Source organism: Panthera uncia, chromosome C2, assembly GCF_023721935.1.
Source record: "Panthera uncia isolate 11264 chromosome C2, Puncia_PCG_1.0, whole genome shotgun sequence".
Classification (NCBI taxonomy): domain Eukaryota; kingdom Metazoa; phylum Chordata; class Mammalia; order Carnivora; family Felidae; genus Panthera; species Panthera uncia.
The window spans coordinates 151,506,011-151,532,149 of NC_064810.1; the positions used below are offsets into that span (position 1 = coordinate 151,506,011).

At 45.2% G+C, this 26,139-nt stretch overlaps 1 protein-coding gene across 1 annotated transcript in view; it reads right to left on the reverse strand.

Moving 5' to 3' along the window:
• Positions 1–26,139, reverse strand: part of ARPP21 (cAMP regulated phosphoprotein 21) — a 155,919-nt gene that overhangs the window by 107,501 nt on the left and 22,279 nt on the right. Inside the window, exons 2-5 of the mRNA XM_049629051.1 lie at positions 8,068–8,241; positions 5,880–6,046; positions 4,807–4,848; positions 3,944–4,033 (exon numbers count right to left, since the gene is read on the reverse strand). Coding sequence (XP_049485008.1) covers positions 3,944–4,033; positions 4,807–4,848; positions 5,880–6,008 — 261 coding nt within the window. The 5' untranslated portion in view covers positions 6,009–6,046; positions 8,068–8,241. The remainder of the gene's footprint in view (positions 1–3,943; positions 4,034–4,806; positions 4,849–5,879; positions 6,047–8,067; positions 8,242–26,139) is intronic.

Sequence of the window (26,139 nt, forward strand, 5' to 3'; positions counted from 1 at the left end):
GAATCTCTGTCTGGTTTCCATTTTGCAAAGAGGTTATTAAATACAGGAAAATGAAAGCCAGGAGCAGGTTTTTTTTTTCTTTTCTTAAATGGTAAAAAATTAAACCTGTCAGAAAAATAATTGCCCTTTAAGGTGAATTAAACTTCAGAAGTCAATGGGAGTTCATGAGAAACATCTCGTACTAGAACTTGGCCTCATGAATATTCACATTAAGCAAGTCACTTTCTCCTAGATCATACCTCTTATTTTCCCTACAGATTTATTTTTGAACACTTAGGAACCATTTCCTTATCAGTAAGCTTGCATCACAGCCACTGTCATGTCTCAAAAAAAAAAAAAAAAAAAGAAGGAGCCTTCCGAGTTCTTTTCTATAATCCCTTATAAGGAGAAATCTGCACAAAGACAGACAGACAGATATTACGAATCATAATTACAGATGGAAAAGACATAAAGGCCTTAATAGCCGATTTACACTGAAAAGTCTGTCTTAGAACCACAAAACAAGGATATCTACTACTGAGAAAAACCAAGCTGTCTAAATGCAGGAATCCTGGGCACGGATTCTTATCACACACTGGGTACAAACTCCATTGATAAGTCACCATAATACATGGCTACAATAAGCATTGCCTTTTAGAAAAGGTAGGAGGTACAACTGTCTTGTCCATCAACTTAGTATTTTAATTTTTGCATCAGTCAATCCTTTCCAAAATGGAAAATTCTCTTGAACCAGTGCTTTGGTATACAACTGACTGTTTACAGTATTGGAGCTGGATTCACTTTTATATTTATTTCGTTTGCCCTGGAAACAGCTCATTTTGTTTTAACTCAGGCAGCAGCCATTTGGCTGATAGTATGTTCACCGTTTTGAAGAAGAATGAGCCAAATTAGATCGCTCAGTTTTACGACAAGCCCAAGCTATGATTAAAACTATGACAAATCAACCCACATTAAGCCCACTTTTGCTTATGTAAGAGATCATTTGATGGGAAAGGTTTTTCTCCTACCGTGACATTCAAATTTATGACGTTAAGAAAATATATCCCCAATGACTAACAGTGTTCCTCACTAAAAACTAAACTGATGCTCCTATTCACGTGACCAGATCGAGGCCTGCACACCCTCAAATTATGGCCGACCTAGGATTCTTAGGGTTCTTGGTAAACCTGGCTGATCTAAGAAGCATACGTAACACAAGGCCTCCCACACCAAGTTCGTTTTTTAGGAGGGGTTACCTTGTGAACTCCTGGCTGGAAGAAAAAGACACCGTGGTTGGAAAGACATAGGATAGATGAAATCAAACACGTTCTCGTGACAGATATTTATCGTAGCCAGATTTCCTGACATCCACGTGTTTCCCTTGGGGTGCACTTACACAACATACGTAAAACCGAGTGTGACTTGATTATAGGTTCTTTGTCATGTGGTTTGGGACAGAAATGTCTTAGTCTGCAAAGGTTCAGGCAGATTTTAAGGTTTTGATTTGCTTCTACTGGCTAAGGGAACAGCTGGAACGTTTCTGCTTCAAGGGAATACAGTCGGGGGCGGGGAAGGATCCGTTCAATAGTTGATCAGGAGGGGAAACTGAGGGCACCAGGCCATGGGAGTGGTCTCCTTGCTTCTCCAAAACCGATTGCATCCCCCGCCTCTGTCAGTTTGCAGCTACGATCAGAGAGGGTTGGAAGCATACACACAAGAGCAGAGGCTAAAAAGCATCCTCCACCAAAAAGAAAAAGAAAAATGTGCAAACTCACGTCACGTGTGGACAAACACTATTCTCGGGAAAATACCTCGCTTTTCTAGGCATCAGCATACATTATGGTGTTGAAAGAACACACAAAAGTGGTATAGAGTTGGTAAAAAACAATCTGTTATTTTTTAATATTTTTATTGATATGCTCAATAATAAAATACAGGTATTAATTGATACATCGGTACAGGATAAGTTTATATCCAACAACAGTAAAAGAATGATTCAAGTCACAGTAATACACTGGTAGGTAAATCGTAGAACATTTGGAAAGCAAAGCTCCTTTAACTGAAGGACAGACTGAACCGTCAGCTAGGGGTCTGAGATCAAGTAATACAGGTAGCAAGAGTTTTTCCCCAAAATGAAGGCAGTTTTCCAAGTACTGTGAATATACAAATATTAGGGAAGCAATACAATCCATATAAATGTATACTTCTGCCGGGGTTCTCTGGGATTCAGTTCCCACGTTTTGTAAGTGCCGGTGGTACCTAATGAAGGCATCGCACATAAGCTCAAAGGTCGGCTTCTTTACTCCCTAAAAAGTAACGTGCCCACTCACTCACACGCGTGGTCTGGGTATTTCCTATTGGCCGTCTGCTCCCGCCTCCCCTCAGCCAGCCCCAAGAGGGGTGCGCAAGCTCTAAACCTCTCCTACAAAGCTAGTCTTGGCCACTGAGCTTGAAACCAGCGGGAACAGAGCACCCTTTGCCTCTTAATTCTCTGCACCAATCGTATGGAGAAACCAGACTCAGGTCCAGGACGGGCACTACAGTACAGATGATCTCTTTAAAAATTTCCTCCTGGTACCTCGTCAAATGGGACGAAGAGCAGATTAAGCCTATAAAGGCTGTCCTCCTCTGTCGGGTGTTAGGAGTGGGGGACAACCGGGGGCATGACTTCTCCCAGAGTCTGTCGTTTTGCAGAGTTAACATATGTCGTGTGTGGTACATTACAAGCCGTCGATCAACATTTAATAATACAAGCCGGGATATTCGCATTATTTCCCCTTTTCAATCTCCATGAAAAAATAGAAGCACGTGTAAAATGCTGAAGGAAAGCCACACACTTCTCAGAGCCCAGGTAAAATAAAGCTTGTGTATGAAACATAGTGATGGCTAGAGAAAGACAGCCTGTCTATGCCTTACGACATGAGTGGCATATTAAGAAAACGAAGCTAGGGGGAAAAAAATACTCTTAGGACAAAATCTATAAGGTATTTATTTTTGGTCCTTTTAAAGAAAGTGCTCTCAATGCTCTCTGCATCCACGAGGAGAATTTAGAGTATTTCAATTAAAGTAAAAAGAGGAAAGCCAACAAGAGCAAACAAAAACAATGATATCTTAATCAATTTTCTCTCCCCTGGGCTCCGATAAATCCTTTTACTTTTGTCTGGACTTCTCTCAGCCTCTGAAAAAGCAAGGAACATTTCGGCAGCTAGACTATTTTTTATAAAAGCTGATACGATGCCTAAAAGGCAAACAAAAATAAATACGATATGAAGTTCCCGTTTGGTCACGGGAGGGTTTCGTCAGAATGTGAATTTTCCGACCCCAATAGTCTCGCTGTAAGGAGCAAACCTAAGTGGAAGGACCCACAGCGATAGATAAGAATATTAAATTCCTATAAATTTAATAATATGAAATTCACCACCAGCTCGGATTCACTTCTGGCCATTTGTTCCAGGATTCAGAAATCTCTACCAAAGTCCTTAAAAATAGGTCTCCAAAGCTCAATGCACCTTATGCACTATTTCTAAAGTTTTGTAAGAGCCAAGAGTTGTGTTTCTTATAGGCAAGTGCATTTGGGAAGTGAGAGGTAAGAAGGTCCCGGAAGGAAGGAGAGTGGACACTAAGGACTGTATTTGGTTCAGTCTTATCAAGAGAGAGCCTTTGAGGAAACTCAGCACTACCGTGCTTACTTTTTAAGTGTTTTATCTAAATTCTTTTGACATTCCTTCCCATTTGCAGTTTTCAGAGAGTCTGGAAAAAAACAAACGTAACACTCTGTGACACACTGTTCGGCTAGTTTAGCATAGCTCGTCAACGGGGGACGAAGCCAGCAAACTCTTTCTTCCTTTGATTATCTTTCTTTTCTCCCCCAAACCAGTGCGGAGTGCCAGCTTTCCACTCATGCACACGCACACCAAGAGAGATCCCATTCGTGCAGCTAATGGAAATGACAGGGGGTATGTACCTGGTCCTGAAGACTTTCTCCCCCTGGTCGGGCCGAGGATTCTTCACAGACAGCAAGGCTGCGAGTCAGTTTACCTTTTCCCGCTCCTGACTGGGGAGGGGAGAGAAGAGGCAAGGACAGGAAAATAAAGACAACAAGCAGAAGACGTCCTCCGGCTGTCAAATCGTCTCCCCCCCCCCCTTCACAGGACACCCCCAAGTCAGACTTCGGACACCGAGCTTCGAACTGGGGGCTCAGTGCCGTCTGTGTGCCTTGGCTCCCAGACTGAGCCCCCTGGGTTGGTGGGGACGCAGGAGGAGGAGGACGTGACTGCGTGCATGTAAGGAAGGAACGCTTTTAGCAAACTGTGCCCATCACATCGGAAACATACAACGAATGCCTTGCTGCCATCTCGTGATCATCTAAGGAGGAAGAGATGACGGGACTAACACTGAGTTTGGGAGGGACCTGGATGGAAACGATGCTTCAGAAGACGAGGAACGGGCTCGAAACACCGGCACCTGTTTACTTCGAGGGAGAAACCCACCGGGGCGACTAAAACGTCTGCCCCAGGTGTCGCGCAAAAGGACAGCCAAACAAGCCGGGGCTCACCGTGTAAGGCACTCTCAAATCTGCAATTGTGAAAAACAGGATCAGATACACACATTTGCGGCCACGTGAACACTAAGCGCTCTAATTGCAAAGCCTACGGAGCCATGGAGAAAAGACAAGTGTCAACAGGACCCCCTTCCAAGCGGGCAGGACCAGGAGAGCCAAGATCCACACGCAACCGTTTGAACTGTTGGCAAATCTTTTCACCCGGGTGTAAACTAAGCAACTGACATCCATGATATCACGTCAATGTGGAATCTCCAGAATCCTACCTTGGATTTTCTTCTTTCTTGGTTCTGAGCTGCCAGTCGCCTCTGTGTGTTGGAAATAAAGTAAAACAAACAAACAAACAGTAAACCAACAACCAGAGAGAGAGAGAGAGAGAGAGAGGTCACTAGAGTCCAGAAATCAATAGGAACAATAAGGTCTTATAACCACTGAGAAGGACTCCCCTCCCCCTCTCCCCACAACTTTTGACCTTTTTAACTTTTAGCTCCTTCTCCTTAGAGCAGCTATGCAAGGGGGGAAAGCTGACCTTGAAGGCTTTTGGCCATTATGTGGTTCTCTGCCTTTGTTCACTGGTACATAAAAAGAATGAACACTATTGTAGTTCGGTTCAAAGAAAATCAATACAGGATATTTGCAAATACAGTTGGTTTTCCCTCTACCAAATCTCCTTCTCTCATAAATCATGGTGTATTTAATTGTATCACCTTTTCGGTACTGTCAGTCACTCCCAACAGCCCCAATAGCCCCCTCCGTCCCTGGCCTGCCCTTTTCTAGGGCTTTCTCTCTGTCTCTGTTCCTCTTGCCCTCTCTCTCTCTCCCTGGCTGTGAATTCTAGGGCTTAGGTTGGTGGGCTAATATGAACTGAATCTTAGCCTGCCCTCAAAGGTCCACAGATTTGATTTTTCTTCGTCTCATGATAATGAGCTGAGTCTTCAGCTTTCCGTGGAAGAGCAAATCCATTTTTAAGTCTCAGCCAGCCTCAAGCTGCCTCAGGGAGAAACCCTTCTCAAGCTCCATGAGGTGGTCTGGAAATCACTCTGGAGATGGCCGTGTGCAAATTCAGTCCTCAAAGAGGATCTCTGGCCCTTGCTTTCATTTCAAAGGGCATTTCAGAGCACGTTTTGCTCGGGAAGAAAAAGTAATTAATAATTAGGAAAGGAGAGGATTAGCTTTATGAATTTCCTATTCATTTAGTAGTCAAACTCTCCAGTGGAGAAAAAGAAAAGAAAGAAGAAGAAAAAAAAAAAAAAAAAAAGGGAAAAACCTCCCAAGCGCTCTGAAAATAAAGGAAAGGAACTGCACCCAGTGGTTCGAGAGACTAGGTTTCCAGGCTCACCTGCAATTCGAGTTTCTCCTCTTCATCTAGACTCTCGGATTTCACAATGCCATTCTCTGGGGTGGCCGACTCCTGCTCAGTCCCGCCTTCCTCCACGATGGCCGGATTCAGGTCTCCTGGCTCGGACATCCTCCCGGACGCAAATTAAAATCACAAGGTTTGATGCCCTACGAGGTGAAGAAGTCAGAACGTAAAGTCAGCGCACTGTAGAGCCTTGACTGTTATTCCCGTGGCATTTCATGTCTCCTTTTGTATTCGAATTCAAATGAGCGACTCGGGCGGCTCTGTCACTGTGACACAAGGGGAGAACGACGAAGCCAGATCAAATCCAGTACCCAAGGCAAACGCGAGAGGCAGATTCGGGCGCCCTCTCCACACCCCCTCCGCACCCATACACACACACGCTTGCGAATACACACCTTGCCATCAAAAGGGATCGACAAATCTTAGGTGGAGACGCAGAACTCCCACACATCTACCAGTCCCTATGCCCCACGACAAAGCAGGGGACAAAGAGAAACAGAGTCTCCGTCCAACTCTTGGAAGAAACGACCCTCCGCCGCTGAGTCACGAGGTGCTCTGGGTGTTGGGCAGCAGGCCCCAGACGATTCGAAAAGTATTTGCGAGTTTTCAACCGGAGGCACGCTTTCCCAGGCACGGGGAATACAGGACGCCGTGCGAGGGGCAAAAAGCAACCGAAGAGGTAAGGATTCCGTTCGTACACGGCATCTAAATTTGGCAATAACACTTTCAGGGCCAACGCCGTCCGGCTTCAAACTGACAGCTCCATTATTGAAGGCAAAAGTGCTCTCCCAGGCTCCCGCCAGCCGCTGGGGCTGCCCCGACCCTGTAGAAGGAAGTCTCTGGAAGGCGGCTCTAATGAAGCTATGGCCACTGAGCCCTGCTCCTCGGGGCTCACACTAGACCACTACATGGACATTGGAAATGGCTTTCCAAAGGGAGAGCCTGTTACTATCTTTTGTCCCCCGACCCCCATACCACCCCTGACCCTTCCCCTTCCTGATGGGCCGTCAACCGAGGTGCATGAATGACTGAGCATTTACTCCCCCCTTGGTTTTTCTTTTTTTTTGTAAGATGTGAGAAAAAAACACAGAGGAGAGGGAGGAAAGAAATACGGAAGGAGTGAAGGAAGGAAAAAGAAAACGAGAAAGAAAGACACCGGGACCCAGAAAGTCCATCCGTCCACAAAAGTTCTTCCACAAAATTCCCCCAAAGGGAGGGCTGTCCTCCTACCGCTCATTACCACGGTGATTATTATCAGACACAACGGTGGTGACGTTTCCCTGGGAGTGTTTAATGACCATTTACTAAATTCAGGCACTTGACTTCCAACTGCATAGAGGAAGCATGAGAAAAATCTCGACCACAGCAACTTCTGTGGCAAATCTGCTAAGATCCAGCGTGACAGAACAGATGGCACCTAATGATATCTTTCAAAACAATGCAGGCTTCCTCAGCAAAGGATTATGGGAATGCCAGAGGAAGACTTGCCCAAAGGCTGGTACTCGAGTCTGTGAGTTACTGGTGAGCAATGCTTTCAAGTCGGAGGAGGCTTTAGGATCTTCCATCCAGTGTATTCAGACGGACGCCTCACACTTCAGTGACACTGGCTGGGCTACGTGTGTGGCTAACGAAGGTTGTTTCTAGAGGGCAAACACCGTGTTTCTCAACCTATTGGGTAGGGGGAGGCGATGGGACTTTTGTGGCCCTGACTCTTTCTTCAAAGCCTTTCAACGAGAAAGGAGATTGTGACCAACTTTAAAATGGAAGGAACAGGGGCGCCTGGGTGGCTCAGTCGGTTGAGCGTCCGACTTCGACTCAGGTCACGATCTCGCGGTCCGTGAGTTCGAGCCCCGCGTCGGGCTCTGGGCTGATGGCTCGGAGCCTGGAGCCTGCTTCAGATTCTGTGTCTCCCTCTCTCTCTGCCCCTCCCCCGTTCATGCTCTGTCTCTCTCTGTCTCAAAAATAAAATAAACGTTAAAAAAAAAAAATTAAAAAAAAAATGGAAGGAACAGATCGAGCTCTACTAACTTTATAGACTCTAAGCCAGTTGAGTCCCTGTCATAGATGCCGTCTGTAGTGGTTACACTCACGGACCTCTTCTTGGCACACGTTTAGACAGTAACAAAATACAGATGAGCTGACAGCCAGACAACGAGGCCTTTACCTTTCGCGCAGAGCTCCTGACGTAGGTCTTGGCGACTTACTGGCGGCTTCTGTCGCTCTACCCCGGGAAAATCCACACCAGTGATCAGAGACAACTGGAGTCCCATGTCCCCATTAACAGTTCAGAATGCCCATCTCCCTGCGATTCCCTTACACGGCGTGACCCATCGTCAACCTGAAAGAAAGACGAGAAGTCAATAATCATAATGGCAACGGTCACGGCGGGGCGAACGACCAAAACAATCGGACCCGATTTCTAACGCTAATGACCAGCTTCCAGCAAATCACGTTCACAGCTCGATCAGCCCCACCTGTCTCGGGCTGCCTGCTTCTTCTCTAACGAAGGCTACAGCCCGACTGTTCAAGTCAGAGCGGCACCCACGCAGGGAGCTAAAATTAACGATTGCATTATGCGCCGAAGATTACTCACTTCAATTTTAACCTTTTTTAGTGAAATCTCGCACTTTATATTAAAAAAAAAACAAAAAAAAAAACCCAACAACCAGTTCGTGTGTCTGCCTCAGTGAGCATCCAGATCACCCCGTGAGCTAAAAGTCTTGCCTCCTTTTTTAAAAAACCAAAGGCTCTTTGCTTCAATCGTAGATGAGTATCATATAGTCTAGTGCCGTGTCCGTGCCTCCTTTTTAATGACGCGTACTTGAAGATTTTGATTTAGCGAGCATTGGCTGTAACAGTTAAAAAAAAAAAAAAGAAAGAAAGAAAGAAAGAGAAAAGAAAAAAGAAAACTTTCACCGTGGCACTTGTGCCCTCTCCACTTCCAGTCTGGCATGAAGAATTCCTAATATTCTCCTTGGGCAGTTGAGCACAGTCTGTCCCCGTTCCCCTCCCTCCCCGCCAGGATTGCCACCACCAGCCGGGCTCTCGGTCTGACGGCAAAAGAAACGCTGTCAGATTTGCAAACTTGGAGCCCGTTGGAAACAACCCCTCGCTCTCGTGTGCATTTTCTCTTTCTCACAACCGCTACGGGGGGGGGGGGGGGGGGGCAGCAAAGGCAGCTCGAACGCAAACCCAGAGACGGATCCCTGCTGACGTTTGCCAGAACCAAGCATGGGTAGCTCTCCCTTCCGCGGCAACCCTGGGGCACGCCTGCGAACTCCCAACTGCACGGACACCTCTCCCCATCATACGCCCATCTTTGCAAACACCCGACTGCAGCTCAGTTGTTGCGTCCCGAGTTGAGAAACGCTCTCTGCCTTCCCTGGGCCGCCCCCCCCCCCAAGTTTAAATGAGCACAGCTGGCTCCTCACCAGATTTTACCGTGGCTCTAAGGACAACATATCGGATTACAACACCATTTGTTGTGCAAGGGGGGAACAACTGTTGAAAGCGGGATCACTGACAGAGTCAGTGATTTCTAGCCTCATTCCTGTCTTATTACAACGGCCAAGTTGGCTTTCCGATGCTTCTTTTGTTGCTAAACACCATGCAGCTATGAGAGAGAAACAAACGTGCATTTAGGGCAAAAATGGATCGCTCATCAACAGTCATTTCAAGTTTTCAATTTCGACCAGTTTCACCACGGCCACTTGGCTAACACCCGATATTAAATAGAAGTCAACACGTCTTACAATTAGGATCTATTTAAGTAACCAGCCCATTATCTAATATGTCTCAGAATAGGCACCAGTGATGGATGGCATTACCACATGTTCTGTGGCTTCTGTTTTCCTTTTCCCAGAGAAAATGAAGTTATCAACGATCACCGCGATCTTTTGGTCTTCCTTCTCTGATCCTCATATTTGCAAAGTGGCATTTAATCCAGCAGGTGAATGGCAACGTAGTTTTCAAATCTAAGCCTCAGATGCATTATTCCAGCCCCAGCAGGTGGATACAAGATATATTTCTTTCCACGAAGACAGAGGAAGAACAAACTGGTATTCACGTAACCAACCCAAAGCGGGAACAGCCTGGATGTGTGTGTGTGTGTGTGTGTGTGTGTGTGTGTGTGTGTGTGTGGCATAATTACCAGGACACGTTTTGAAATAGCACCGAGCTCCAAAGTCAGCGAGGTATTATTCTTGCACGCCTGAATCATAAAGTTATCATCTACCGAGATAAAAGAGAATATGGGCAGATGGGGATGAGCAGAGGAACATACGGATCACAAATATTTTTGTAACTGATTAAAATTGTTCTCTTTGCTAAGAAAGCAGTGCCAGGAAATCAACCCTACTCCGGCTTTCTGTTCGCCAAGCTACCCAACTCTTCCATGGCTATTTAATCATAATCTGTTCAAATTTCCCCCATTCTCACAAGAGAGCAAAACTATTTTTACCAAGTTATCTTTTATCCAACATTTGAGTAATGGATATTCTGGCCAAGTTTCAATTGTGATAGTGGGCTTGGGGGGTGGGGAGAAAAAGGAGACTCTGTACAAATGCACAAAATAAACGTTACTATAGTTCTTTCAGTGGAAATAACATTTTAAACATAATTTAGGGGATAGTACATCGCAAAGGCAGTCAATCGCTTGTAAGACAAGCTATAGGAAATTGATCAACAAGGCTGTCAGATGTTTACGATGCGGAAAATGAGTAAAATCATTACCGTTTCACATTATATTTAGGTTTTCTTCTCAAGCTTACTTCCGAGTTGAAAATAATAGCAACTGTGGGATCGTGGGGATGAGAAAGACAGGGAGAGGGGAGCAAGACATAACCACTGGGCTGTCATGTGGTGAGAGATCCGGATTAGATTCAACTTCCAGGAGTGATTTAGTTCTCAGGGGATATCTAAAATAGGAAATTAACGTGGAATTCTACTAGCAAGTCAGGAAGGTCCCTTTATTAGTTACTTTCCTCATCATCCTTTTACTAATAATTAACACAGGATGGCTCATCTTATTTCAAGTCAATAGAGGCACTAGATGATGAAATAACACAATCAACACTGATTTACTGGAACAATTGAAATATTTCTGCCCTAATGCATCATCCCTTCTTTTTTATTTTAAGCTGGTCCAACCTCTGCAAACAGATGCCACTTGCAAATTGGGGTGACATTAGTGATGTGTCAATTGGCTGTGTTAAGGTGTTCAAAAGCTGTGACACCTTATGAACGAACGACCTATCCTATTCTCAAAACGGTTATTCTGTCAATGCTTAAAAATATTTTGAGCATGTAAAATTAAGTTTAAAGAGTAAAAAAAAAATGTAATTGGAATGTGATCCTTCCAGAAATGAGATCAACCATGGCATGAACAGAGTGTACAGACTAACATCTTCAGCAAGTTTGAACTTTTTCCCCAGGTGACAAAAAACATCGATAACAAATTTTCACATCAGTTTAATTTCCCAAAGAAAATTTTCTTGGTCAATACACGAAACAGTCAACCAGGAGCTCTACCCTTTAACTAAGCTCTTTGATCGACCTAATGCATAGGCATTCCGTAATATTCTTGAGCCACCCGTGCAAATGCCAAAATAACCAGACAACTGTCTGGGAGAGGAAGAACTGGGGGGGATGTTTAAGAAAAGGAATTTTCGTACTTGGGTTTTAGGTGTAGAAAAAATCTACATGAACGCTCTCCTTTGGGTTTTAAGAGTTAGGCAGCTTACGAACATGTAGAGCTCTTATGTAGGATATCACTTTTTCTTCTTTACCCAGACACAAACACAACCTAGATCAACATCGAGCAGAACCCCAGTAATGGAAATAATTGGTGTCACAGCTTTGGACATAAGAAGAGCTCCATGATAATCACAAGTACCTTTAAAACAAGAGAGATGTGATCTCAGTAAAAACATCCAATGGAGAAAAACCAATGTTTCAATTCTCCATTCTTCTAACAAGTCTTTATGGAATGTCTACTATGTGTAAGGATATTCTACACTATGACATGATATTCAAGTCAACGAATACAGTCTCAAAAAAAGCCACTTTTTTTCTAAAAATGCAAAATAAAGGTTAAATACTTCTAATGGATCCACATGAGAAATTTCAAAGACGGGTGGAGGACTTTTATCGTCACCATCCACTTTGTGATTATTCATGAACTGGCAAATAAAGATGGCTTCTGCTTTTGTAACTCTAAAATGTTTCCTCCGTGTATCGCAAGGTCAGGAAACATAAACTTGGGGAAGCAGTCTGATGCACTTGACCCCAGAGTAAGTATTTGGATCTTCCCCTAGAGTGAACTACTTGATAAAAGTAATTAACATGAAATGTAGGTGGGACTGGTAGAAGATCTTACATTTGGCTTCTAAAAAAACAGGTTACATCACTTGGAATATTTAGCTGAGACAAGAGAAGACTTAGAAAGGACATCATAGCTATTTTCAAACGCTCACAGAATATTCAGAGAAAGAGAAATTAGCCTTGCTTGGTGTTGCTCCAAACTTTAGAACCAAGGAAAAAAGAATAAAAAAGAAGCTACCATTTTAAACATAGAACTACCATATGACCTAGCACTTCAGATATATACTCCCAGTATGTGTGTGTATATATATACACGTACATATATTACATATATATATATTATATATATTATCTATATTACATATATATATTATATATACACACACATCCAAAAGGATTGAAAGCAGGGACTCGAACAGATACTTGCACACCTGTGTTCATGACAGCATTATTCATAACGGCCAAAAGGTGAAAACAACCCAAGTGTCCATCCACAGATGAATGGATAAACAGAAAGCAATTGTGTGCCTTAGAGAGGAACGGAATCCAGATACCTGCTACAACGTGGATGGACCATGAAGGCATTAGAATCCAGACACAGATCAAATATTGGATAATTCCACTTATATGAAGTACCTCGCATAGGCAAACCTATAGAAATAGAGAACAGATGTTTCCAGGGGCTGGAGACAAGGAGGAACGGAGTTGTTATTTAATGGGTACAGAGGTTTTGTTGGGGACAAGGAGAAAGTGGTGGGTATAGATGTGGTGATGGTTACACAACACTGTGAATGTATTTAATGCCACTGAATTGTACATCTAGGAAAGGCTAACGTGACGAATATTATGTTATGTATATTTTATCACAGTAAAAAAGAACCTAAAAAACCTTTTTCTCCCTGAATACGATATAAATCACAAGTAAACAAATCAATATACAAAGAGATCAAAGGCAGAAAATGATAGTCCCAAGAAGAGGAACTGTCATCCTACTTTACAAATTTCCTCCGATGTATCAGTTACACATACACGTGAGGGCAAGCTCTGTGGATATAACTGGCCTAGGTTGGCCCTTGACTCACGTACATACCCCATAAACGGACCATCATCACCCTCACCATCATCTTCTCAGTCTTGACTCTGGCAAGATAAGCTTTGCCATTGTATTTATTTTATCCACTGTGGACACTGTAAGAATAAAGAGGTTAGGACGCGTTGTTCAGAGAACCTTCCACCGCACCTCTATCAGAATCAAGATGTCTGTGGCCAAGGTGTTCTCTCCGCACAAAGTAACAGACACCATTTCTAACTGAAAAAGACAACTCTGGGCACATTCTCACAGCAATGCAAACACGGGGCTGTCAACACTCCGGATGTGAGAAAGCAGCTGGTCAGGACTAGCCTGTCGAGTCACAGACTCGGAACTTTGCATATTTTCTATTGCCGATAAGGAGAATCTTCTGACCGAAATCAATGCCACGGAGAGCAGGACTAATGGCCCCTGCTGCCATCACTGAAGATGACCCAAGACTCTGAGAGAGCATGGAGGACGCTATGGCCATAACTGTGTGGTCACGGAGACTGGGTCTAGTCTTGGAAATTTTAAACAGTCTCCACCTTGATCATCCACACTGGCTAATGACCACCTTTATTTCCTATCTCATGCTAAGAGTCCAAGCATGATTTAGCCATATACGAGGTAGTATATCATCTGCCTCCAGCCAGGTCCAAACTTAAGTACCCAGAGAACCCCAGCACCGCCAAGAATCTTGACGCCAGCCAGGCCAGGCGACGTCGTGTCAAGTGACCTGGGCTAGAGACACAACCATCGAGTGGCACAGTGGGGTCAGGACTTCATCATTTTAATTGTGGATCAGAGCTCTTTTTAATACCCTGTGTTCCCCCAGTGACAGCTGTACTAGAAACCTCCACCAGCCTCACCTACTCCATACAATTCGTTTCCTGGACACCGCAAGAGAGGCCAACGCATGGATTTTCACTAGACCGCCATATTCCTTCCTCTCACGCGAGCCAGAAAACACCACATGAGAACTGCACAGACAAGAGCCTCTGACGTCACTATGGGTGTCTCCCCTGATTCTATCCCTAACATCACGCGGACATATGTGCGTTTCTAGACATTATTCTCAGCCTTTCTCTTTTAAAATCCTAAAAGCTCATAAACCATAATAACAGAATGACCAAAAGTTGGCTGCTGGCTACCCGCCCGATTTCTTCCTTCTGCGTAGAGACTTCACAGTACCCATCTTTCCAGAAGCCACGTAGGAAATCACATGCCTGCAGGACTCCCAGACAAAGTGTGCCCAGGGTTTGTAGGAAGGCGCTATAAATTTTTAATGTGGCCCAATTAATTAGAATCTATACTGGTGCCAGAGCACATGTAACCTTTGCAAATGAGCGCCTTCCCTGATCTTCAGGCAAAAAAATCAATCAATCAATCAATCAATCGGGCTCTCAGACTTGGGGAGCTACTTTGTCATTCCAAGTGTAACGACAACAAATTTTCCGCAAACTTAAATAACCCTGCTGGGATCTTGTGGATAATGTTACCATATAACATTGCCAAAACAAAACACAAGAAAATGTTCCTGCATAATTAGATCTTCCGGGAATCCCACTGAGTTAGACACTCATCCTAAATATTTTTCTCCCTATCACTGTAGCGTGATCTCCTACAAAGGCAACGTAGTTTCAGGGATCGGGTGGCGTGGGGGGGGGGGGGGGGGGGGTCACCAACTGAAATGGTAACTTTTGCCTGGGTGTTATTAATCTCACAGGTGTTCCAACTTCCATACCCTAAATTCAGTTCAGTTCAAGGGAGTATTCCAAAATGCCCCCTCTCCTGGAGCTCTGGATGACAAGAAAATAATCCATACTCTATTTTCAGGTATTTGTATTGCAGACACCTTGTAATGGAGCGAGAATTTATCACAAAATACATCCTTTCAACTCTGGCTTAAACGATTCAAAATGATAAAAAATCATCATAAAGAGAAAAGGCATGTCAAAAAAAGGGCGGGGAGAAATATGAATTTTATTCTGCATATCTGACATGAACTCATCACCTTCCTTTCTACACGAAGTGAAAGATGCGTCTGTCACTTCAAACACAATGCAACTTAACAAATATGACGCAGTGACAGGCGGCGGGGTAGGAGCTAAATGTTTGAGTTATTAAAACCTTTCTTGCGGAGGAGAAGAAAGGGAGAGGCACGTAGATAAAATGAATAAAAGCAAAGATAAGTTGAGACGTTGTTATTCCATCCGGTGTGTGAAATGACTGTAAAACTCATCATGGTTTCCACCACCCCCCCCCCCCATGGAAAGGAGGAAAAATTAACTTTTCATCCCGCTGATATCTTTGTTTTCCACTATGCCAACGCGACGTTTTGGGGGCCGTAGATCATGAATATTTCACGCCCGGACGTTGCCTTTGCAGAATTGCCATTGCCTGCGATCATTACCAAACCTAATCGAAAGAATCAACATAGGGGTTTAAACTTCCCGCCCAGGACCTCAGCTCTGTCTCCCCACGCTCCCCAGCTGACAGCAGAAGACTGGAAAGGTTGTCCAAGGGAGAAGAGGAATTAAAGGGTGTTTCCCACAACAAAATTGCCAAAATGTCTTAAGGGTCTCAAGGGTCTCTGACTGCAGGGGGAATGTCCTCCCCGCAAAAGGGAAGGAGGGAGAAGACGCAGAGACGGATGTATGCTGCCATCCCAAGTACAGAGCGGGGAATTTCAGGAGACACGGGCACAAAGGGGATTCATTTCTGGTCACGTAGGCTAGCTCTGGGCTACAACTGTGCCTTGGCACTCTGACAGCAAACTCTCTCTACAGGATTCACCAGCCACGCCAACAAAGGCTTTGCCTGAGTATTGACTCTGACATGGGTAATTCTGGACTGTTTTCCATAGATGCTGACATTGTATCTTCGCGTCAACCCTGCACCATTCATGGCCAGCCTGTGGCGGAAAAGACAGCAAGCTGCCTACTTGTCCTCTCTCTCAAGTGCTAAGTCCGCTGGCTGCTGACTCCATCGCTGCAACCCCCAGGTCTCAGGGATGCAAAGGAGCCATTCTGGAACAAGCCTCGATATCTGAATCAGGCAGTAAAGATCACTTCCCCTTACTGAAGTCGCACAGTGGTGGAGATTTCTGCCTGTGCGAGTCTACACCTCTGTATTATCTCCAGTGCTGAGGACAAGGCCTGGCACACAGTGGGGCTTGCCAACTCAGTGACTCGGTGACTCAGAGACTCAGGGCAGTGTAATCGGCGAGGGCCAGATGACTTTTCTGGGGTTCTGCTTTCTTCACCTAAAAGCCAAGGCATCTAATCACTCAGAGCCCTACGAATCGGTGCGGGAAGGGGTTAAAGGAGATCCCCCCCCCTGCCCCCCCCCAAGGCCACTATAAAGGCAAAGAAGCAAAACGTGACACATTTCTGAATGTATGCATTTCAAGAAGGTTCTGGTCTGGCTGCACTCGGACAGAGACGGAGTGGGCCCTTATTTATTGACCTTCTGGATAGGCTGTTAGGGAAAGGAAAGAGATGATGCTGGTCCTCAAGGAGCTACCCGTGTAACGAGAGAATTCAACGGTGAAAGAGATTTAAGGGCACAGCTCCCCAGAGAGCTAAAGCACGTGACACAAAGGATACCCGGCCCCGAAAGCCTCACACTGAGGGTTTTCTCAAAGCCTTCTGTTCCCAGAGGCAACGTTGACAGCAATCTTAAGGGAACGAGTAGACACAACGAACAGAACGTGCCAGACCAGTCAGGCTGTGGGTAGTTTCCGAGTTTTCCTGAGAAAAGTGATGGCATCCATCAAACACACGATTTCCCGTCATTCAGCCGGCCTTGCTCCCATTTCCAGGCTAAAGGACATAGAGAGGTAGGACCTCTCCTTTGTCCTGAAGCCACTCGCCTGATTCCACGCAGTGTCCCGAGGGCTCTCACTCCGCGGAGCGCTCACCGAAGTGTCACCGAGACTCTGGGGATGACGTGATGCACGCTTCGGGCGCCAAGAAGAAGATGACCTATCCCCATCGCATGTGCCAACTCTGTGCCTTCTTGAATGCCAGAGCCTCTTATTTTCCCTGCTGGGTGTTTTCTTTCCGTGCCCCGCCCAACGCGGCGTTACCCAAAGTGACGTGGTAACAGCCCTGCAGACCCGGTCGGGAGCCCTAAGAGGCCACCGTGCTGAGATCAACATCTCTGCTCGGGAGGAACGTAAGCGTTCGATGAATAATTCCTGCCATCCTCGGACTCCCCGTTGGAAGGGGCACCTGAAAGGCACGATACATGAAGGCCTTTGACGTCCGCGTGTCTTTGGTTCCAGTGGGGAGCGACGTTGCGTTGGGAGTTTTTCCTCTGAGGGGAGATTCGATCTCTAGGAAGCCTGTTCTCAAGGTAGAGGTAGGAGGGTAATAGCGAAACCACCCCAGGATGCGTGTGCGTTGGGGGATCCCAAGGGCTGAAGAAAAGATGGTGGAAGGGCTGAAGAAGGTGCCTCCTTTCCCAGAAGACAGGAAAGCAGCCAGCGGGTTTAAAGAGCTATCTGTCTAGAGAGAGAGGACTCCCAGAGGCTCAGGGAGAACAAATGTATACTCAGTGAGAGCCAATAGGCAAAACAATGTCTCCGAGCATTTACTTCTAAGCCGCTGAGAGCTTGGCTCCATTCGGATCCTGCTCTAAATGGAAGCATCCTGAAGAAATGTTGCAGATGACCAACGGGGGCCACTGGGGGTATAATTCCCTGGGCCAGTGTATCTCTCTCGGCAGAAACACCAAGCCCACCACTTGGCTTGAAGGAGAAATGGGTATTTTCCCGGGAGGAAACCCTTATCGGTGTGTGTGGTTTTGCCACACCCGGGGCTCAGCCAGAAGACATACAAACTGGTGTGCATGTGTGGGGAGACAGCACCCCAGCTCTGGGGTCATCTGCGGCGATGCTGATTGGACCCCAGATGCTGTTCTTGGAAAGTAACGTAAAGGGAGCACGCGGTTGGTCATTTAAAAGAGGGGGCTGCAGTTTAAAGTCGGCTCATCGGCCACGGGCCCTTGACTGCAATCTTCCTCCAAAGGCTGGCCCTGGCCGAACGTGATGACGCCTCCCCCTTCTCCCTGTCCCAACCTCCTGTAAAGTTTCTATTACTTCTTTACTTTTAAGAGAGAGAGACAGAGGGTGATCTGGGGAGGGGCAGAGAGAATCCCAAGCAGGCTCCATCCACACTGTTAGTGCAGAGCCCAAAACGAGGATCAAACTCACGGCTGGTGAGATCATGACCTAGGCCGGAGTCGGGCGCTTAACCAACTGAGCCACCCAGATGCCCGGCCCAAGTTTTCGTTACTCTTTTAATAGAATGTTTTTGCTTGAAGGGGCAGTTAAAGGTTAAGGAGTTAGTTGCACTCAAGACTGCAAGCATTTGTAGGTGAATGCTTTCTGGTTTGATGGGCTCTGACCCCTCGATCCTGAGAAACCCACATCAAGGACAATGGGTGTGGTTGCTGTTTTAAATTATCTGTATTTTTAATCCAGTACAGGTTGATCATCTTATAAGAAATGCGGGCTGGCATGGGCTCTGTGAGGTATTGCAGCCTACTAGGGTTGGCCATTGATGAAGAAAGAGAAAAAGCAGGTTCTCAAACCACTCTACACGAAGGAACTGGAAGAAATGGTTGAATTTAAGAGCTACCTGGATGGTCTCAATGTAAGTGATGATAGATGTCGGTGTGTGGTCCTGGGCTAAATGTTTTTTTTTTTTTTTTTTTAACGTTTATTTATTTTTGAGTGAGAAAGAGACAGAGTGCAAGTGGGAGAGGGGCAGAGAGAGAGGGAGACGCAGAATCTGAAGCAGGCTCCAGGCTCTGAGGGGTCAGCACAGAGCCGGATGCGGGGCTCGAACCCACGAACCGCGAGATCCAGACCTGAGCCGAGGTCGGACGCTTAACCGACCGAACCGCCTAGGCGCCCTGTTCCTGTGACTCTTGAAGGAAAAGGGTCAAGTTCTGTGCAGGAATATTCAAGGATTCTTGACAGCGAGGGTGAAGATTTGGGGTCATTTTATTCATGGATTCTATGGTGCCTAAGCCATGGGCCTGGAGGAGGTTATCTGCTTGGTACATGTATGATGTCTTTAAAACTACATAGTCCTTAAAGCGTACTTGCTTTCTGGGCACTTTGGTAGAAGAGAACTGCTGGGGACCCGGGGCCAACGGACATTTCTAGAAAGACGTGAGGCTGTCCACCCACTCTGAGGTCTCTGATAGGCAACCTTGCGCTTAAAAATCAAATGGGATGCAGCATCCCTACAACAAAGTAGGACAGCCTGATCCCTGGAATGAGGCTGGAAATTGGTATTGCGCTGAAGAATGAAAACACACGCGAATGCCGTTAAAAGTTGGCAAGAATGGGGGCACCTGGGTGGCTCAGTCGGTTAAGCGGCCGACTTCAATTCGGGTCATGATCTCGTGGTCCGTGAGTTCAAGCCCCGCGTCGGGCACTGTGCTGACAGCTCTGAGCCTGGAGCCTGTTTCAGATTCTGTGTCTCCCTCTCTCTGACCCTCCCCCGTTCATGCTCTGTCTCTCTCTGTCTCAAAAATAAATAAACGTTAAAAAAAAAAAAAAAAGTTGGCAAGAATGTACATCCAGGCTTCAGGTTGGAAAATGCCAGGCTGAGATTGTCTGGGAAAGAATCAAATCTGTGATTTGACATGTCACAGAAATAAAATATCTACCCATCTTCTATAATAGGCAATACTCTGCTTTTGAGCTGTCTGCTTATTTGTGCTACCTTCAAGATTTTAAACATAAATAAAAAGAGAGTCAGTCATGGTATTCATAATACACAGCAAGAATCTGTTTTGCTGGATACGGTCTCCTTAATAAAAACTCCAAGGCCTCCACATGGAGAAAAACTATAGAGCGGGGAAAAAAATATCATGACCTTTGTTTACTCATAATGGTACATCGGGAAGGAAGAGGGGGGAGGAGGGATGGGCAGAAGGGAGGAAGGCAGGCAGGCTGGTCCAACTGTCAGAAGCATGCAAACTTAATATGTGAAAATGGAACATGGACTATTTGGGGCAATTCGTGATGAAGCCTGCAAAACTTTTTAGTTTTAATGAATAGACTTAAAACTAGAAAGACAAAAAGAGTCAATCGCCCATTATGACTCGTATTTAGGCGGAGGCAACATTGTTCATTAGATAAATAATGTGCTAGGCATAGCATTTCCCTAGATTTGCTGAAGTGTGGTATATATATAGGAAAACGTGCCCTACACTTCAAACGATTACACATTTCCACTGGGGGGAAATAAAAAGATACAAGGAAAGAACGCAATGGGTTCCTGTTACCTTTCAAAAATAATCTACATGATGACAAGAAAAGTAATTTGAATATAGAAGTACCCGTGAATTCTCAGCATATTAACATGAATCACTGGCCTCGCAAGGTTTAAATACTAAGTAAGGATAAAGGTCTATCTATATATCTAGAAAGAAGAGGAAGGAGGAGGAGGAAGGAAAGGAGGAGGAGGGGGAGAAACCAGAAGAGGGAGAAGAGGGGGAGGAGGGGAGAGGGGAAGGCAGAGGGACGGAGGGAGAGAGACAGAGACAGAGTGCATGTGTGTCTGCGCATATACAAACTGCACGATCCCAGGTCTTTGAAGTAATTCTCTGTGGTTCGAAACAATTCTTATCACCTGGCAGGTTCCATTTCAATCCTGGAAATACTGGCTCTTTGTTGGAAACTCGGTGGCCTGACTGTTCCTGTGAGGCTTGTGCATGCCCACAGATGCCAATTTCAGGTCGGGCCGCAAGTGTCCTAAATCTCAGAGACCCCAGCACGAGCGAGGGGGTAGTAACTCAGGAGCAGAACAGACTGGCTGTTCCCTCAGCTGGCCAAACACTGGGTTCCCCAAGGTGCCAAAGTTAGGGCGGCTCTGCAAACCTCGGACAAGTGCTGCTTCTCTAGATACCCTGCGTGCCGGGTAGCATTCATCCGTGAGTTCAGAAAGCCAAATTTGAGAAGATCTGTGTTCTTAAAAAAAAATGCTCTGGGGGCACCCGGGTGGCTCTGTCGGTTAAGCATCCGATTCCTGATTTTGGCTCAGGTCACGATCCCAGAGTTGTGAGACAGAGCCCCACGTTGGGCTCTATGCTAAGCACGGAGCGTGCTTAAAATTCCCTCTCTTTCTCCCTCTGCCCCTCTCCCACTGTGTTCTTTCTCTCTCTCTCTCTCTCAAAAAAAAAAAGTGCTCTGGTTATAAGCAACACCGACCTCATCACCTGGCTTTCTCTGGGCACACCCTGGCTGAGTGGCCTGGACTTTGTTGCTGATTTTGTGCCCTGGCCTTGTTATTAAAAACCAGTTGGAAAAGGCAGGCAGCCTTCTCGTAAAAGGGATTATGATGTAGCATTTCCACATACTTTAGTTTTTCCAAAGTTCTATAAAAAAATCAGGAGGAAATTTATTCTGTTTTTTTTCTTTTCTCCTTAAAGCATGACGACTACATTGTTTGGGCAGGTCTCTTGGTGGAGTTTGAAAGATAACTGCAGCCTTTTCTTGAAATAAACACTGGACTAAAAGTTTCTTTTCTGAATGACAATAATAAGTTACTTGTATTCACCACGGTCTGTTTAAAGTGTAGCCTCTAACCTTTTTTTTTTTTTTTTATTTTTTATTTTTGGGACAGAGAGAGACAGAGCATGAACGGGGGAGGGGCAGAGAGAGGGAGACACAGAATCGGAAACAGGCTCCAGGCTCTGAGCCATCAGCCCAGAGCCTGACGCGGGGCTCGAACTCACGGACCGCGAGATCGTGACCCGGCTGAAGTCGGACGCTCAACCGACTGCGCCACCCAGGCGCCCCTTAACGTTTATTTTTGAGACAGAGAGAGACAGAGCATGAACGGGGGAGGGGCAGAGAGAGAGGGAGACACAGAATCGGAAACAGGCTCCAGGCTCCGGGCCATCAGCCCAGAGCCCGACGCGGGGCTCGAACTCCCGGACCGCGAGATCGTGACCCGGCTGAAGTCGGACGCCCAACCGACTGCGCCACCCAGGCGCCCCATCCTCTAACCTTTTAATACAACCTCTCTCCACACACACACATACACACACACACACACACAGAATATATATGTATACATATATATATATATGTATATATATATTTCTTATGTATAATATATATAGCTTTCCCCAAAAAGGTTTGTGGCTCCCATTTTTTATTTCCTTATTTTAGTAGAAATATGCTCCCACAAAAATGAATTCTTTTGTACTGGGGACTACTCCTCTCCCCCAAATGGATAAAAACAAAGTCAGAGATGATACAGGGATGTTCCAGTCACCATTCCTGGTATACAACAGCTAGAAACCCAGCATATAAAGATCTGCCTTTTTAAAGCCAGTGTCTATTCAAGGACCTATGTGGTGTCAAGATATCGGCTCCATTGCCAGCTTCCAGAGTGCACAATTTTGGAATGCTGCTGTATCAGTACCAAAGTTTCACTGCAAGTTAAGATATTGTGTCCTATAATTTCCCATTTCCAATTAGATCGTATTTCCCTTTTATTAACTGTAAAGAATCTTACATTGCTTTTTTCCTTCCTTTTCTTTTAATGCAGCGTCTCTCCAAACTGCAGTTAAAGTAAGCCAAGCTACAGATGGAGCCCAGCTTTCAACGAACGTTGCAAAAAAAGGCTTGCTTCTTCAGGAAGAATCTGTCGCTTACTTACGTGTCTCTCACGTAAGTTCTTTAAAAACAGGGACTCTCCCGCTTTTTCTCGTACTGGAACACCTGGCATTCAGCAACGGTTCGACGAAGCGCTCATTTAATAAATTAATACATACACATAACAAGTCATGAGATTACGGTACCTTGTCATAATGCAAAACTGTGATGTCTCACTTCCAAATTAGCCATTATTTCTCCATTATCCTTATCGCTGCCATAAATCACATTAAAAAAAAAAACTACTTTCACTGTGATACAATTTAGGATTTTACATAAAAATAAAGTTACATGCTAATATAAACAGGGCCAATTCCAATACACCTACTGGATTCTCACTCTGCGCCCGACATTATTTTGATTAAAAAAAACACAGTATATATGGATCAAATTTTTTTAAGGTCATTTATTTATTTTTGAGAGAGAGACAGAGAGGGGGAGAGAGAGCGAGCTTGTGCACAGATACAGGGAAAGGCAGAGAGAGTGGGAGACACAGAATACGAAGCAGGCTCCAGGCTCCGAGCCGGCAGTGCAGAGCCCGACGAGGGGCTCGAACTCACGAACCATGAGATCATGACCTGAGCCGATGGTGGACACTGAAGGACTGAGCCACCCAGGCGCCCCTATGGGTTAAGTCTGAAATGTCTCACTGTGGAGTAGAGGAAATGGAGCCACAGAGACGTTAACTACCACAGCCAAGATTTTACTCTAGGAAGGAAAGAGTGGGGCCAGAGGTCAAATTCGGACAGACAGGTCCCCAGAATCACCTGGACCTACTACACTTCGAAATGAGCGAGGATCACAGACACCACATAGCAGACAACAATAAATAATAGAAGGCACCGGAAAGTGATGCCAGGGGTGATTCATGGAATGCATGCTTCCTCCAGTCTTTCTAAATGTTCTCACGTGACCCTCTTGTACTCTTAGAATTCAAAAAAGTAACCAGAGAGATTGAGAAGAAACCAGGAGACAATGAGTAAGTCCGAACTGGCCACGGGCAGCAGGTTTGTGGTTGCCCTGTCATCACCCATTCTGTCAGAAAACAGGAAAGTAAAGACAATGCAAAGGATTGCTAATAAAAATCAAAGAGTATGGAATGACTGTATCTACACCAATGTGCAGTCAAAGGAACTAAGTCTATACAAAATGTGTCAGATAAATGTCAAAAATAAAACTGAAGGAAAACACACTACAGACAAACCAAATACTGTAGAGCATTGTTAAAATCTATTTTTAAAATGCCCAAAGAATCTCAAGATTGGTTATATAAACATTTAAAAAATTTTTTAATGTTTATTTTTGAGACAGAGACGGAGCGTAAGCAGGGGAGGGGCAGAGAGAGAGGGAGACACAGAATCTGAACCAGGCTCCAGGCTCCGAGCTGTCAGCACAGAGCCCGATGCGGGGCTCGAACTCATGAACCGTGAGATCACGACCTGAGCCCAAGTTGGATGCCAAACCAACTGAGCCACCCAGGCACCCCACTAATTTTCTTTTTTTTAAGTTTATTTATTTTGAGAAAGAGCACACGAGCCAGGGAGGGACAGAGGGAGAAGGAGACACAGAATCTGAAACAGGCTCCAGGCTCTGAGCTGTCAGCACAGAGCCCGACGTGAGATCATGACCTGAGTCGAAGTTGGAGGTTTAACCGACTGAGCCACCCAGGTGCCCCAGTTATATAAACATTTAAATGATCACAAAACATGTTTTGTGCTTGGAATAAATATCAAAATCAATACAACTCAATTGCATTAAAAAATCAAGTCAATAACAATTACAAGCCAGACTGGCCTCAAATTTCTTAAAAATTCAAGGACATTTTTACATGGAGCCACTCAATTGAATATTGTGTTCTAAACTGACTTTCCTCTATAGAGGAATCAACCAAGAAGCATCAGGGAAAATTAACAGTTTGCGGAGAGACCCTGTAACTTAAAAAAAAAATGTGATTCCCTTCTACTTTGTCAATCTGGATTCAGAGAAAGGTACATGGGTGACATCTGTAATCATATGGAACATTCTGCACATACTGAGCAGTGTCCACATAGGTTTGTCACCTTTTTTTAATGTTTACTTTTGAGAGAGAGAGAGAGAGAGAGACAGAGTGTGAGCAGGGGAGGGGCACAGAGAGGGAGACACAGAATCCGAAGCAGGCTCCAGGCTCTGAGCCATCAGCACAGAGCCCGACGCGGGGCTCGAGCCCCCAAACCGTGAGATCATGACCTGAGCCGAAGTCGGACACTTAACTGACTGAGCCAGGTGCCCCCGGTTTATCACTTCTAAACAGCTCCTGCCTGCAGCCACTGCTCTTTGAGGGACAAGGCTGGAGCTAAGGGCTGGGAATCTGGAGAAAGACCCGTGGAACCCTCACACCTTGAGCAATGATCTGGGTACTTTTGACATCACAATACACGCCGTCATCTTTTTCCTTTCAAAACCACAAAGAACAGAATCAGTTGAATACCTTTTCATTTAATCTACAGCCAAGGTGTACAGAAATGACTAGAATCCAGCCCCACTCTCTAGGGGAACCCAGGCTTGCTTACAAAAGTGGGGAGTGTTCGTTAAGTGGCTTCTTCGCCAACACGAGTGCCTTAAATGGGACGGTTTCACGAAGTCCCGTGATGTTTCCCCAGAGAATTTGTTTTCTTGTTTCTCAAATATAGGAAATAGCTAATCTTGAATGTTTGATATGACCTCCTAACGTCCGCGTGGATATGTTTACATTACATAAAACAATTCTTGTCAGCCATTTTAAAAAGACCTAAGAACTACCGCTCTGGAGAAATCGATACATAGATGTGTGTGAATCTCCAAGTCAACACTTTGATTCTGTAGCTTTTTCAGAGTGTCCCGTGTAGATAGCATTGTGCCTAGAACTTTCAGTTGCCTTCACTTCTTTGCTTCTCCAAAACACCAGGTCTCATCACCTGATCTGAGAGATTTTTTACTTTCAATTAACATAATAAACAACCAACCAACCAAAAAGCTTAGCCCAAGGGCAACGATGAGGTCCAAAAGCACAGGTCTATGTTCGTAAAGTCCACACAAGAGCTAGAGCTCGGTTCTGCCTCTTAGCGCAGTATCTTTCCAAGCTGCCTCTGTGCATATGTACAGAGTCATAAATATACACCCAAACATTCTTATATTAA